This window comes from Leopardus geoffroyi, chromosome B4 (genome assembly GCF_018350155.1).
Source record: "Leopardus geoffroyi isolate Oge1 chromosome B4, O.geoffroyi_Oge1_pat1.0, whole genome shotgun sequence".
Classification (NCBI taxonomy): Eukaryota; Metazoa; Chordata; class Mammalia; order Carnivora; family Felidae; genus Leopardus; species Leopardus geoffroyi.
Window position 1 is genome coordinate 22,720,045 of NC_059341.1, and position 15,160 is coordinate 22,735,204.

At 45.2% G+C, this 15,160-nt stretch overlaps 1 protein-coding gene across 21 annotated transcripts in view; it reads left to right on the forward strand.

The window, feature by feature from the left end:
* Window positions 1-15,160, forward strand: part of KIAA1217 (KIAA1217 ortholog) — a 451,458-nt gene that overhangs the window by 401,237 nt on the left and 35,061 nt on the right. For 16 of the 21 annotated variants that reach the window (XM_045462891.1, XM_045462888.1, XM_045462889.1 and 13 more), the window contains 3 exons: window positions 1,675-1,779; window positions 2,305-2,355; window positions 8,802-8,952. In XM_045462891.1, coding sequence (XP_045318847.1) covers window positions 1,675-1,779; window positions 2,305-2,355; window positions 8,802-8,952 — 307 coding nt within the window. The remainder of the gene's footprint in view (window positions 1-1,674; window positions 1,780-2,304; window positions 2,356-8,801; window positions 8,953-15,160) is intronic. The other 5 variants (XM_045462890.1, XM_045462902.1, XM_045462901.1 and 2 more) reach the window with 1 other exon arrangement.

Consider the following 15,160-nt stretch of genomic DNA (forward strand, 5'->3'; position numbering starts at 1 on the left):
GCAGAGACAAGGCCAAGAGCACAGGTGTAAGACTCAAAATGTTCTGCAGCTTTGATGTTTGGTCTTCACTACTCTGCCTGGAAATACCTGGAAAGCCATTCCATGGAATTTCGGCTCAGACTATTTGAGATTTCTCCTCTCCATACCATTAGAACAAAGAGATCATATTATTAATACGTCAGTTGGGTTTTTTTTTTCCTTATCGTGTTCAGAACCGGTAACTATTCAGACTGTATGACTCACATCCAAGAAACTCAGTCTTGGGACAGATCGATCCATTTTAAGCTAAAGAAAATGCATGAAATTGTGAAGTCAGAAACTCGTAATTGGGAAATTAACTTCAGTGATTCATATCGTGCTAAAGGTTATACTCCCAAGGCAAAATGCAAGGCCCAAAGGCTGTGTCTAGACAAAATGACCCTTAAAAATCCTCTTGATTGCCATGAACTTTGAGATTCAGATACATCATCTCTCAATTAGTCCAACTTAACCGATTATTTTTTTCTAGAGGAGGAACAGACCACAGTGATTTTTTCCGTTGGGTACCAGATAAAGAAGTTGGCTTGTGTTTAAAAGCCACGATGTACGCATATACCATTTGTAGTACAGGAATCACTGTTGCTAACACTACAGAGGTCTGTGGGGTGGAGACCCACAGTGAAGAGCGGGTTCACTTCTCTGTCTCAAGTTGACATCTGCTGATGGGATATGTTGGCAGGCGAGGTGCCCACACTATTCAAACTGTTCTCAACTCTCTTCCCTGTATTGTTTTAAGCTACCACATAAGGGTAATTGAATTCACATTTGTGCTGCCCATTACTCAGTAGAGGTTACTTTGTTGTGGTGACGTGTGTATAATGTATTGAAAACAATGCTAATCGTTCTGTAAAACTGCCATTGTCCGAGGTACAGAAATGTGAGCCTGTTTCAAAGGCCCGATGAATTGTGATGGAGCATGAAAGGGCCCCGAACACTAACTTGAGGTGTCTGTGTAGGGGACATAACTGTGTAGGGGATTCTTCATTTGTGTCTTAAGATGACCGAAGCTGTTAGGGATATTTGTCTTCCTACTTGATCCTGTAAAAGGCCCCAGGTTAAGGTCCCTATGACATTACATTGAGCATCCCCTACCCCAAGTCAAGAGATTGATTCCAATCATGTTTTTCCTTAAAAGACATTCACGTGTGTTGCTTTTGGGCTATGAAGCAAGTATCACTCCACTCTCCACAAACATCTCTGTCATTGACACCAAAATCAGGCAGCAGCCTCCCAGCTGACGAGGACAGCTTGGAAGTCTGTGCCACTAGGCCACAGCTGGCCTGGGACACTGCTGGTGCCAGAGAGAAAATAGCGAAAGCAGGGCAGAAAGCCTCAAAAACACGACGCGCACACAGAATCATTTCCAAAGGAGGCGCTCTTCGATTTTCCAGAAGGCCTGTTTCTCATCTGACCGGTGTTTTCTCAGTGAGATCACTGAGTTAATATTAACCTCTGATCATCGACTCTTGAACTCAGCAGGGCTTTGTCGGCTCTGCAACATTCCCCGAGCCAGGATGGGGTGAACTTTGCCAGCCTCCTAGGTGGTACGTTTTATAACCCTCAGGTGATCATTCACCCAGACAAACCAGTCTGAAAGCCAATATAGCTTTAACAAACCATTCTCTTGTTTTCCAGAGAGAGGATGCAAGCCATGGAGAAACAGATTGCCAGTTTAACTGGTCTTGTTCAGTCTGCGCTTTTTAAAGGGCCCATTACGAGTAATAGCAAAGATGCATCTAGGTAAAAAGAAGAAAGCAAACCAATTACAGATAATTCGATCTGTTTCTCTTTAATCATTAAGATCATCCCTTCATTCAAATCCGTTTCCTTGTAATCATCTCAAGGCTGAAAATATGCACATCTCTATGAATCGTGGTTTGTGTGTTTGTTTGTTTGTTTGTTTGTTTTTCCTTCCGGTAATTCTTGATCGAAAGTAACACTTTGGCCCAAGGAGGGTAGATGGGTTTCCCAGAGTGCATGTGGCTTCATGGACCACTGTGCAGTGCCTGCCAGCGCCATCCACACGTCTCCACATCCACCTCATCCGAAAGTCGTGAGCGTGCCTCAGCCGCATTCCACCGGCAGTGTCAGACGCATACCTGGGAAGCCTCTTCCATCCCGGCCGATAGTGACGCTGATGCTAAAACACATCGCTTAATACCATCACTAGCTGCTGCTGATTGCTTAGAATAGTCAATGGAAGGGGGGGGAGAAAAAGGGCATTTGGGAAACTGTATAGCTGACTCTCTTTTTCTTTTATTCAAGCGAGAAAATGATGAAATCCACAGCCAATAAGAGCCACACAGATGGTGCAGGTAAGTGTCCCTCAGAGCCTCTGCAGGCTGCCTTTGGTTAGCTCTGGCTTGTTTCGGAGCATTTAACCTGTCCCTAAGTCGCCTAATTGGTGTGATTTCAGAGGCTTTCTGGATGACGCCACACCTTCCCTGCATAACGCTGAAATTCCAGATGAGTCATTCATTCAGGGGAGGGGAGATGGCCTAAGCCCTTCAGTCCTCTCCCTTCCGTCTTCATTCATTCATTCATTCATTCTTCTTTCATTTACATGCGTATATGGCCATACATCCCACAAATATATGTGTGCCTGGCACTGGGCAAAGACAGTGGGCATAATTCAGACAGGGCTGCCTGCCTGAATTCCTAAGCCGGGGGGGAGAAACAGATACAGGACGAGTAATTCTGAGTGGTAAGAAGAAACGCAGGGTGAGGATTTCATCCACAGAGCTAGCCTAGACTAAGACATTTCCCTGAGGAAGTGACATAAGCTGAGGCCCAAAGGATGAATGGGACTTAGGTGAGTGAGTGGGGAGAGGAAGAGCCATTGAGGGGAGGGGAGGCATGAGCAAATGCCGTGGTAAGGAATTTAGACATTACTCTTAGTGCAAAAAGCGAAGCCACTGGAAGGTTCTACGATGAGTAAGGACCTCAGCCCAGCTGCAGAATGGGAACGGACAAGAAGGGAGCCAGTGATAGAGGTGGGAAGAGAAGGTGTGCTTGGACCAAGGCCAGCTTTTTAAATGCCAGCATCCCCCCAAAAGCAGCTCCAATTATATGCCCAGTGGAGTCCCCTACTATCCAGGTGTATTTAATGTGCGTCTTCTGCCACAGGCTCAAAGCGGGCGTCCTCTCAAGAGTAAGAGATCTTCCCTTGTGTTGGATTAGAAATAGAAATCATGACCAGGGACATGTTTGTCTACTGAGTTACACAGGAAGCATGTGGCAAGTTGGGTGAAACCCCTAATTTGGGGAAGCCACAGAGTGTCGTGCAGCATGGTAGAATGGACACACCTTGGGACTTCAGCTGAGTCCACTGTTAGACCTGGTTCCGCCCTAGCTGACTACAGGCAGTTGAGCTGTAAAGCCAGGAGGGTTGGGCGTCCAGCATTTCCAATCCTCATGGGATTTGTTGGGTTACTCAGAAATCAATCAGTGGCCTTGGCTTCAGCCAGAGAATTATTTAGCGGAAATTGCTAAACCTGTCTTCAGAACGATTGCCAGTTTGTTTGAGAGATATTCATTCCTTCTTTTATTTTCTCACCAATTATGAATGTAAAGGGGGAAAAAAGGAATCTACTGAACTCATAGAAACAGAGAGCGGAATGGTGGTCACCAGGGGCTGAAGGTTGAGGGAAGCGGGGAGGTGTTGGTCAAGAGTACAGACTTCCATTTAGAAGATGAACACGTTCTGGGGATCTGATGCCCAGCATTGTGATTACAGATCACAGTACTCAACTGTACCCTTGAAAGTTGCCAAGAGAATAGATGTTAAATGTTCTTGCCGCAAAAAAGAAACGGTAATCATGTGACATGATGGGCGTGTTAGCTAACACTGTGGTAGTAATCATATTGTAATATATAAGTATATCAAATCAACACATCCTAAAGGTACACAATGTTGTGTGTCGATCAAGTCTCAGTGAAGCTGGGGAGAACAAACTGCAACCTTCCGTTCCTCTGGATTCGATTCTAGAAATGATGAGTACCCGACACCATTGTTCTAATCAATGCGTACGTGCTCTTTTACATTGTCCCTTTACCCCTTTTCACTTTTGGCGACATCATCATCCTCATCATGGGAAACACTTAGTGAGTGTTTCTTCTATGCCCCACACCGTTCTGAGTGCTTTTCATGCGTGAACTCATTAGCTCCTGACACATCTACGCAGGATAGGCACAGTTGTCATTCCCATGCTCCAGATGGGAAGACTGAGTGTATGGCCCCACATGTGACCCACAGCCACACGGTCCCACCTGTCGTTTTACCTCATCCTTTTGTGTGAAGGTGCCCCAATCTCTTTAGAGATATGTAGGCTGTTTCATTTCTTAGTGTTGAAAATTTTTGTCCCTGTCTCTTTTAGAACAGGTGTCACTTCCTTGGGGAGAGGAACAGGTGTAACTTCCTTGAGATGTGTTTCCCAAAGTGGAATCAATAAGTCCAGAGGGACAAGCTTTAGTAGCACTGGCAACATGCTGCCAGCTTTCTCCTCTGAAAGGCTGAGCCAGCCCATGACGCCATTGGCAACTGCACGCGCGTTGTTCCCCGAGTCTCTGCTGGGTTTGGTCTCTCTTGTTCTAATGTGTCAGGGCTAGATGTGGTCCACGGGGCTCTCGTTGCCATAGCAGCCTTGTACGGGGGTGCAAAGTATATTAATTCTTCCAGAATCCTAGGAAGTAAGCTACGAGACAAAAAAGGATAATCCCTCTTCTGTAGACAAGTCCAGGGAATTCTAGAGAAGTCAAGGAGCTCATTTGGCCGAGGGTAAATAAAAAACGGAAACCCAGGGGCGCCTGGGTGGCTCAGTCGGTTAAGCGTCCGACTTCGGCTCAGGTCATGATCTCACAGTCCGTGAGTTCAAGCCCCGCATGGGGCTCTGTGCTGACAGCTCAGAGCCTGGAGCCCGATTCAGATTCTGTGTCTCCCTCTCTCTCTGCCCCTCCCATGTTCATGCTCTGTCTCTGTCTCAAAAATAAATAAACATAAAAAAAACAAAAAACAAAAAACGGAAACCCAGATTTCCCGTTACTTTAGGAATATTTGGTTTACTGTGGATGGAAGAGAACAGAAGGAGCCTCCCATTTCAAGGACATACCAGATGTTTTATATCGTATGTTATACCATTGAACACATCTAATTCTCTAAGGAAGATGTGAGCCACACTGCTCGCTAGTAGAAGTCATGGCCGGTCTTGCCAGTTCCCAAACTTGTGTTCTTTCTGTCACAACAGGATACATTAAAATCACATCATCTTTGCATTAATAAGGTTCACATTACAAAGTACTTGACTGAAGTGAATGACCTAAGGGCAGGCTGGGTAGGAGAAAGGTGGGGGTGGGCGTTGCCTGGAAAGGGCGAAGTGCACGGAAAGGAGTGAGGTCTGCAGACTACACCCTGATTCTCCGGACCAGTCCGGGCCTGTTGGGAGCAGAGTACGGAGCACCTCCCGTGTGGGCGTGGCGAGCACACATCCTGTGCACGTCTCGTCTGAAAGGGGACTCATTTAACATTCAGGTTCCCACCCGCTAATCGCAGCTCCGTCCGTAGATTTCAGGGCACCTGCTCCCCCAGCCTTTCCACTTGCTGACCCTCCAAGTGAGGAGGGGAGGCTGGCAGAGACTCCTGCCCCCTCTTCTCAGAGAAATAATAATCACAGCTAACTGCAGTGGGGGTTCTGTCTGCACCAAACACTGGCATAAGCAGTTTACCTGCGTTGGTTCCGTTATCCTACACAATTTACCCATTTGTCCATTTTACAGATGAGGAAACTGAGAGAGAAAGAGGTCATGTTCCCTACCTGAGGTCACACACCTAGGAAGTAGATACTGAGAATGATTTCCAGGGTTGTGGTTTAAATCATTGGGAGGATAATAGTGCCACTGGCTAAAATTAGACCTACAGAGACAGAGGTGTAGAGAAGATGAAGAGAAATAATGAATTTGACCTGCTTGTGGAAAAGTCCGGAAGCGATGGGAAGGTATTGGTACGTGCATCTGAAGATAACTGGATGCTGGAGACAAAGATGTGGGAGACATTTGCAGGTGGAAATACATCCAGGGAGAGGAGAAGCAGTCCCAGGAAAACATACCAGGATTTAAAGGGTTGGCTGAGGAAAAAATCAGAAAAGACAGTGACCAAGACAGAGCAGCAGAAAGGTAAGGAGAAAGGGGATAGGAACAGTTAAAACTGACTGAAAAAGGAGTAAATGAGTGACAAAGCCCAGCATCACGCCAAGGAGATCTCATGTCAGCCCAGCATCTGTTGGGGTGACCCCTGACCGGTGGCCATTTCAGTGAACGATGGAGTTAGAAACCAGATTTAGCGGATTAGGTTAGAGGTGAAGAAATTTTACAAATGAGTGGAGATTCCATAAAGACATTTGGTGGTGAGAGGTACTTTTTAAAACCAGTGTTCAGCATTCAACTCTCACAGATGGTATGTGGTCTCCGGCTTTTCCTCCGTGCAGGAGATCGTGAGCACTGTGGTGTCCTCACGGTGTGTAAGGGGAAGGGGGGAGATAGAAAGAAGGGGTGCCTTCCCAGGCTGAAGAATAGCGGAGCAGTTCTGAATGCCGCATGCGAGGTAGCTAGCTGGCACTGTATCGTTTTCGCTGGAGAAATACCTCGATGGTGTGGGCAAGAGTTGGACGCTCAACGGACTGAGCCACCCAGGTGCCCCTGGGAGAATATTCTTTGGAACACTTTGCTCTTCTGGGGGTGATTTTGATTTGAGGGGGAACAGACAAAAGTTGGTCAGAGCCGCGACTGGTGATGATAGGAGTTAGCTCGTATAAAGACCAGCTCTTTGTCTGCTTTGCTGGGGTTCCTTTGGAAATCCCTATGATGCTTTCTGTTCTGTGATCCTGACTTCCGCAAGGGGGCCACGAGAGGGCTGGGAAAGTGGTCCTCTAGGGGTGAGGAACTTGGTGTGCCGTCAGCTCTCACTGGCATTGCTGAGACCAGGCAAGAGGACAGCTGTGCCCTCCCTCACTCACTGGCACGCCCTCTAGACCCTGGAGCAGCCCCGCTGAGGCTTTCAGGGCTGTGTGTGCTGGGGAGGGAAGGGATCCCTTGGTTGCTGAGCCCAGATGGAAAGAGAGGCCCCTGTGCTGCGTCCACTTCAGACTGTGCAGAGGCACAACAGGATTCTGTCCTCGAAGGCCTGCCCAGCCTATTGCCAACCTTCCACGTTGTCCTTTGCAGAAAAGAGAGCTAACCAGAAGATGGTGTGCGCATGCGTGTGTGTATATGTGCGTGTGTAATGTGAATTCAGAGTCTACTCTGGAGGCCTATTCCAGAGAATTGCACTGTCCTATAAATACAACAGCACTTTCTTTTGATTCCCATACCTTGCTCATCCTGTCAGTGGTACTTGGGATCCTTTTTGAGGCATTTTCTAAAGCACACTTTGTCGAATCAGGCCCTTCCCAGATGGACTTATGAAATCCACGAGGCTTCTTTAAGTTGGACCCACAGAGCACAAGTTTATGGCAGCTAGAAAACTATTTAAGAAGAGTTTCTTTCTGCTGCCTGTTTTTATTCTTCTCCTAGAGAATTTTGTACCATACCTGATTTTCTCACTGAAGGAGATGTGAGCAGGAGTGCTGCTTCTTTTGGTCTGAAAGCCTTGAAGAGGTCCATGAGAGTATCCTGTTCCTTTTACTTTTCCCTTGGTGACTGGCTGAATCTGCCCCGAACTAAGTGCCTGTTCTCAGGATACATCTGCCTGCAGGAAGTAGTCATATAAGCACTGTGTTAGGTCCCAGAATTGAAAAACTTATTTTTCTGGGGGCACCTGGGTGGTTCAGTCAGTTAAGCATACGACTTTAGCTCAGGTCATGATTTCGTGGTTCATGAGTTCAAGCCCCGTGTCGGGCTCTGTGCTGACAGCTCAGAGCCTGGAGCCTGCTTCCGATTCTGTGTCTGCCTCTCTCTCTGCCCCTCCCCCGCTCATTCTCTGTCTCTCTCTGTCTCTCAAAAATGAATAAATGTTTAAAAAAAAGCTTAAAAATTTATATTTTTGTTGTAAAAATCCACATACTCACTATGCAGATTTAAAACTACAAAAAGCTGGGGCGCCTGGGTGGCGCAGTCGGTTAAGCATCCGACTTCAGCCAGGTCACGATCTCGCGGTCCGTGGGTTCGAGCCCCGCATCGGGCTCTGGGCTGATGGCTCAGAGCCTGGAGCCTGTTTCCGATTCTGTGTCTCCCTCTCTCTCTGACCCTCCCCCGTTCATGCTCTGTCTCTCTCTGTCCCAAAAAAATAAATAAAAAAAAAAACATTGAGAAAAAAAAAATTTTTTTAAACTACAAAAAGTAGTAATATAAAAAATATATAACTCATGGAATACTGCTAGCTGGGGAGAATGTTAACACTTTGTTATTTATGCAGCTAATCTTTGCTCTGTGCAAACCTGTGTATTTAAAGAAGATAGATAGACAGACAGACAAAAGATAGACAGACAGCTAGCTAGCTTCCTTAATGTGGCATTATGTTATACCTACTGTCCTATGATCTGCCTTCTAGGATGTGACAATTACAGACCACATACTATAACAGTGCATGAATGTTTCATCATTTTAAACCCAATTCCTTTTTTTCCCCATTTAGAGGACCAACCTAACTTAAAAAATTTTTGTTCATAATGAAGGACTTACCAGTAATCTGTGTTGGGATGGGATTTAGACTTTCCTTTCTGGGATGCTTAGGTTCTTGGCTACTCTTTTCTCCTAGGAACACTCCATGTTTCTGGGGGAAAGACTGTCAGCGCACTGGAGTCCTCAGGGCCAGCCAGCCAGCCCCTGCCTGCCGGCACCTCGGCCATGCACGTGAGCCTGCTTGACATGAGGCGGAGTGTGGCCGAACTCAAGCTCCAGCTCCAACAGATACGACAGCTTCAGGTACTGAATGAGTTCCTTGTGGACAACGTCTTCTGTCCTAGTTCCCCAGAATCTGCTTTCTCCTCCCTGTTCACCTCCAACAACCCTAGCCACTCAGCACCTTCCCGGGGCTCTCTCTACCCTTCCCTCCTAAGGGCTAACTGAAAACATAAAGAGTAGCACCCTAAAGGCACGGTTTCCTCTCTTGAACACATCATCTTGGTCTAGAGCCTTTCATCACAACTCGAGTCAATCTATAACCACTTCTTGAAGCTACGCATGCTTTTACACATGAAAAAATCATTAAACATCTGTTTTTTGGAGGAGGGCTAGAAAGAGGAGCCTGTGGAGCATTGTAATAGCCAGTTAAGACTTACTGCTTGCAGGGTTTCGGCTCCTGGCTTCTCTTCAACGAGTATGCACAACGCTAAGCTTTTTTTGCAAGCGACTATGGTGTCTTTAGAAATACGAGTTTAGACTAGAAGATGAATTCGTAAGGAAAAGAAGCCCTCGTGGAAGATTTGTTGAGGAAAACATTTGCATTTTATTTGGATTGTGTGTTCCGTAATATTTTCCTTCCCTTTTTCCATTGTTCGGGAATATATGAACCGCCTGGGAATCAGCAGAGAGGGAAAACGACCCTTTGTGTCACTAATCTTGGTGAATGGGTCCCATCGATCCATTGAGGCAGAATAGCGTGTCTGGTGGCTCCGGGTATCAGGGGCTGGGGCTGGGCATTTCTTTATGAGATCGCTTTGGGAGATCTCTGTGAGATGGTTCACGTGTCTGCCTCATGCCCCTACCTTTGTGGTGGGTTAATCATCGCAGGTATAGTGCTGGCTTAGTACCCAGGCATCTTCCCTGACTTCAAGAAGCTCATTTAAACCTCGGTAGAAGTCAACCCACTGGGAAACCTTGAGCAGCCACAGGGAGCATGGCATCGTCAGTAGCCAGGGGGACGGAACTTCCTGGGCTGGTAAGGGAGTCGCAACGTGGAAAGGGCTTCAACGCCCGAGATTGTGTCTCTCTTCAGCTCACTAGTGGCCTAAGCCCTACATTTTTCACCACCTAATTAAAGCTAAGGTGGCGACTTCCTCTCGCCCTCTATCTACGAGGAACAAACAGAAAGGCAGCTGGCTTGGGAGCCCTGCCCGGGGGCCCCACCTTGGACCGTGAGGGCCGTCAGAACAGACCACACTGCTCAGTGCTCGGGTCTCCAGAGGCTACTCTGTCTCCCAGGCAATGTCCCAGATACTTTAGACATCCCAGGCGAAGTCATTTCAGTGCTCTTCTGAGTCACGTCATCCGTGACGTTCCTCATCCTCTGCGTCAACTTCGCCTCACTTTGCAATTTTAAATACACTTTGTGGTGGTGGAGTGCATGGTTTGGGCTGAGGGTGTGTGCCAGGTGACAAAGTCCACTGCCTACAGTGTCCAGGCAGTAACTTAACAAGTGAAATGGAGGAGGGACAACGGCAAGTTGGCCCTTCTCAAGGTCAGTCACCACTCAGCTCCAGCCAGCTCTTAACCTGACAGAATTAGAGTCCAGTGTTCTCTCTGGAAACACAGGTTTCATATGATTTATTCGTATTCATTCTAAAAGTGTTGGAAAGTAATTAAAAACCAATTATTTAGTACCCTGCAGGTCGAATGACAAATGTGCAGGCCAGAATGGGTCTGCTGTGTCCCAGGTTAATCTTACGTAACTGGGATTTGGGGAGGGTAAAGCCCCTTCTCACGCTGCTTCTGCCTGTGAGCGCCACCTTCTGGCCATTTGGAAATGATCGCTCCTTCCTAGACCCTCGGGGCAAAAAAATTCCTAAATATTGTTTGTATGGTGGTACCTACTGTTTTCCAAAGTGAGCATTTGTTGGTATGGGGGAGGAGGGGGAATTGCTTTAGCATAAGTACCTCGGAAGTGTGGCACCTTTGATATGGAGGCTGATGCGTGTGGCTGTAGCATCACCCCGGTGACGGTTGGCATTGTTTGGTTTCCTGGCTGGCTGTGGGGGTCGGGGTAGTTGCCCACAACCCGCCACTCCTTGCAGACCTTGAACTGTGGCTGCTGAGTTTTGGAATCATAGCTCCTCAAACAATGCAACTCTTCGGTCAAGGTCTGGGAATGCTATCTTAACCATGCAAGTTCCTTTATTGCCCCAGAATTGCTCAGCTTTTCTGGCTTCGGGGGGTATAAAGAACAAGCAGCCGACATGCTCTTGAGCTTTGAAGTTTGTGCAGTTCTAAGGAGCAGATGCATAGGGAAGGCTAAACACTTTGTTACCTAACCTGACGGCTGTTGTTTCTACCTCATCTTTGTGTTTCCTGTGTCCCTATCAGCTTTCTTCCCTGTCGAGCCTCTGTCTTTTCAGTCAGGGGAGTCTCTTTAAGACAAAAACAGCTTAGAATAATTAAGCTATCTCAGCACCAATTCTCCTTTGGCATATGTATTATACACTAAAAAAGAAGTGTAACCCCAAAGTGATTATAAGTCCAATAATGGAACTATCATTAGAGATATACGAAACTCTGCAGAAGAGTCTCGAAAGAACAAAAATTAAATTAGAAATTCAAATGTTCTTTGAACTGTGTTATAAAATAGTGAAACTGAATGAAATCTTTTGTGCTTGGCAGCCGGCTCCAGTAATTAGATAATTAAATCACTGGAAAATCCTAGACGGTAGAGCATATCCTATTTGAGCGTTTTATTTTCAGAATTGATGGATTATTCTCAGGAATAGAAATTTGATGAGGACACAGTGGGATGGGTAGATTTAAGTAGGGCAAAAAGAATGTCAAGGGAGGCAAAAGGAGCCTAAGCAGAAGATGAAGAAAACCACTAAAGCTCTATTCATATAATTCTCTGCTCTCCAATTTCACATGAATTACTGGTCTAAGAGAATGGTTCTTAATCCTGGCTACTTACTAGAATCACCTGAGGCCTTTAACAAAAACATTAATACCCTAAGGACCACTGCTAGAGTCTGACTTCATTGATGTGAACCAGGGGCCAGGCACTGGTGACTCTAGAATGCTCCAGGGTAAGAACTATTGCTCTTGGGTATTATGAATGCTCAGTCCATTGAGATGCTTCTTGGAAATGTGATCTCAGTCAGCTATCACAAGAGTGAAGCAGAAACACATGGGGTACCCACCACCCTGCATGTGTGAAAAACACCCAATGACTTCAAAGCCCTGGCTTCTAACAATGCACCTCATTCCCAGTGGCTAATAGAACGTGTTCTCTACTTAGTTACAATTGATACAAGAGCCAAAAGGAACTTTCCAAGGTAATAGTCGGGTCACCAATTACCTGCCAATAATAGAAACAGATAGATGGCCTTATACCTAACAAATGTTTCCTTCAAAAGACTATCTTTATCCATTACCTCTTCTGGTGTGATTTAGAAAAAGCTTACTTTTCCTAAGTGATGAGCTACATCTTTCTTCAAAAATGCCACAGTAGGGGCGCCTGGGTGGCTCAGTCGGTTAAGCGTCTGACTTCAGCTCAGGTCACGATCTCACGGTCCGTGAGTTCGAGTCCCGCGTCGGGCTCTGGGCTGATGGCTCAGAGCCTGGAGCCTGCTTCCGATTCTGTGTCTCCCTCTCTCTCTGCCCCTTCCCCGTTCATGCTCTGTCTCTCTCTGTCTCAAAAATAAATAAACGTTAAAAAAAAATTAAAAAAAAAATGCCACAGTACTTGGATTTTCCCAAGGCAATCCCATATCCACTGAAGTGACTGCAATTCTGTCCCTCTCTGTGGGCTGAGGGGAGAGGGAAGCTTCTGGAAGATACGGTACAAGTTCTGTAAGGGCCAGATGGGACTTGGCCTAAAGAGAGAATGAATACGTCTTACTTGTCTAATTCTCACAGTTTTTTTTCCCCCCTTGGTTCCTATTTCCTTTTTCTGCCTCCTGATAAATTTCTAAAAAATGGGCTGGTTCTGAACGTAGTGTTCCATTTTTAAGACTACTGAGAATTTACTGTGCTCTCCTAAGAGGAAGGAGGTAAAATACCAACACAAAAAAGAAACATGGTAGTACACAGAGACCTTGTATTTGAAATGATATAATTCAATAGTGTTATCTTAAGGTGGCTTTTTAAATAAGATAGTGCCTCATAGAAATGTGCGAGAGTCTCATTTATCATCCAAAAAATGATCATGGGAATGTATATCCCTGAGAAAAGCACACTACAGTTTGGTCCATGTGAGCAGATCTACTTTTACCCATTGGGCAGAAATAATAAATGGAAATAGTTCAGGGTTTGATGAGTAGGCTGCCATGAAATGCACCAAGCCCTAGGTAGACTGTCACATGGAGGCTGTCTAAGGTGGGGAGTCATCTCCCAGGTAACATGTGGCTGTCGCCAGGCATCTTATAGGTCGTTCCCTACAGCCTGGGGAACTTAATTAACCAGGTAGCCAGGAGTCATTCTGGAGTCTGGCTATCATCATGAAACTTCGGATTTGTGGTACAACCACTGTTCAGTGTCACCGCTGAACAGGAAGTCAGTTCCACTATATGACAGTGTGGGCTAGACTGATAGTCCTAGGTTTTGCCTAAGAAATCAAAGTTGAGTATGTGAGGCACATTGTCCAATTAGAAGTGGGTGAAATTAGTTTCAGGTAGTTTCCAGTTTCTTGATGTTGATAGGGACAGCTTATTTGGTTTAATTAAATATTTAATGGCCAAGAACATTATTCCTAAGGCATAGCATTTACAATAAATTTATGTTTCTTTTTTTTTTAATTTTTTAATGTTTATTTCTCAGACAGAGACAGAGCATGAGTGGGGGGGGGCAGACAGAGAGGGAGACAGAGGGAGGGAGACAGAGAATCAGAAGCAGGCTCCAGGCTCTGGGCTGTCAGCACAGAGCCCGACGCGGGGCTCAAACTCACAAACCATGAGATCATGACCTGAGCCAAAGTCAGTCACTCAACCGACTGAGCCACCCAGGCGCCCCAACAATAAATTTATGCTTCCAGAATGAGGGGTAACTGTAACTGTACTTGCCTTCCCACTGTTGACAACTAGAAAACTGGAGGGAAAAAAAAGTGAAACACCTGTTTCCAGGCATTACATTACAACAGATTGTAATCCTTAGGAGTATGAAAGCAAAGAAGTGAAATTCAGCTTTCTGCCTGGGGCACTTTTCAGATCATGATGTGGAAAGCAATAACCCAAGCAGAGCACTGACAGTGTAATTGAGGAGATAAGATAAAAATTTAGAGAGCTGAAACAGCTAGAATTTGTGGAGTTGAGTACCAAATAAGAGAAAGCTCTGCAGAGAAAAGACTATATAAATCTGTGCTCTGTTATTGAATAATAAGCCATGTATGTGTAGTGTGAAAGACCACCTAGCCAGGCAAAAACAAAGTAGGAAGCTCTAAGATTAAAAATCCCCAGAGCTCATACAGGGCTGGGAGACGTTCATACTTTGACAAGCAAGAGTAAAGAGGCTTCATTGGTCACCTGGGGCATTCAATAGAGATCAGAGAAGAACCATGTTCCAGTTTTAGGACTAAACTAGTCCCAGAGTAAAGGCTACCCTAGATTCACCCTAACAAAGCTTAAAAGCAAGCCTCTAAAGAACAAAAATGATCCACAAGTAACTGAACCATCTGCCAGAGAAACTCTATCTGTAAAGGAAAACAAAATTCAAAACTGCCTGCCTAGCACTCAATCAAAAATTACTAGACATGTGATCCATAACCTTAAGAAAATTCAGTTGATAGAAATCAACCACTAATGGCAGGAATAACAAGAACAGCAGCATGGACTTTAAAACAGCTCTAATAATTATTCTCAAGGGTTTAAAGAAAAACATGAACACAATGAGACAAGAAACAAAATTCTTTTAAAAATCTAAGTGTAACTTTCAAGGGCTGAAAAACACAATATCTGTGAATGGACTTAACAGAAGATTTATTAGTGTAAAAACAAAATATTAGTTAACTTGAAAACATAGCAATAGAAACTGTTCAAACTGAAGTATAGAGAGAAAAAGACTGAAGAAAATGAACCAAAACTTAATGATTTGTGAAACGATATTAAGTGGTCCAGGAAAAAGAGAAAAATATTAGAAGAAATAATGGCTAGAATTTTTCTAAATGCAACCAGAGGGGGAAAAAAGACACCTTACATAATAGGGGAATATAAATAAGAATGAACACCTACTTCTCATTAGAGACACAACTTAAGTCTGGAACAATGAAATGACATCTTTGCAG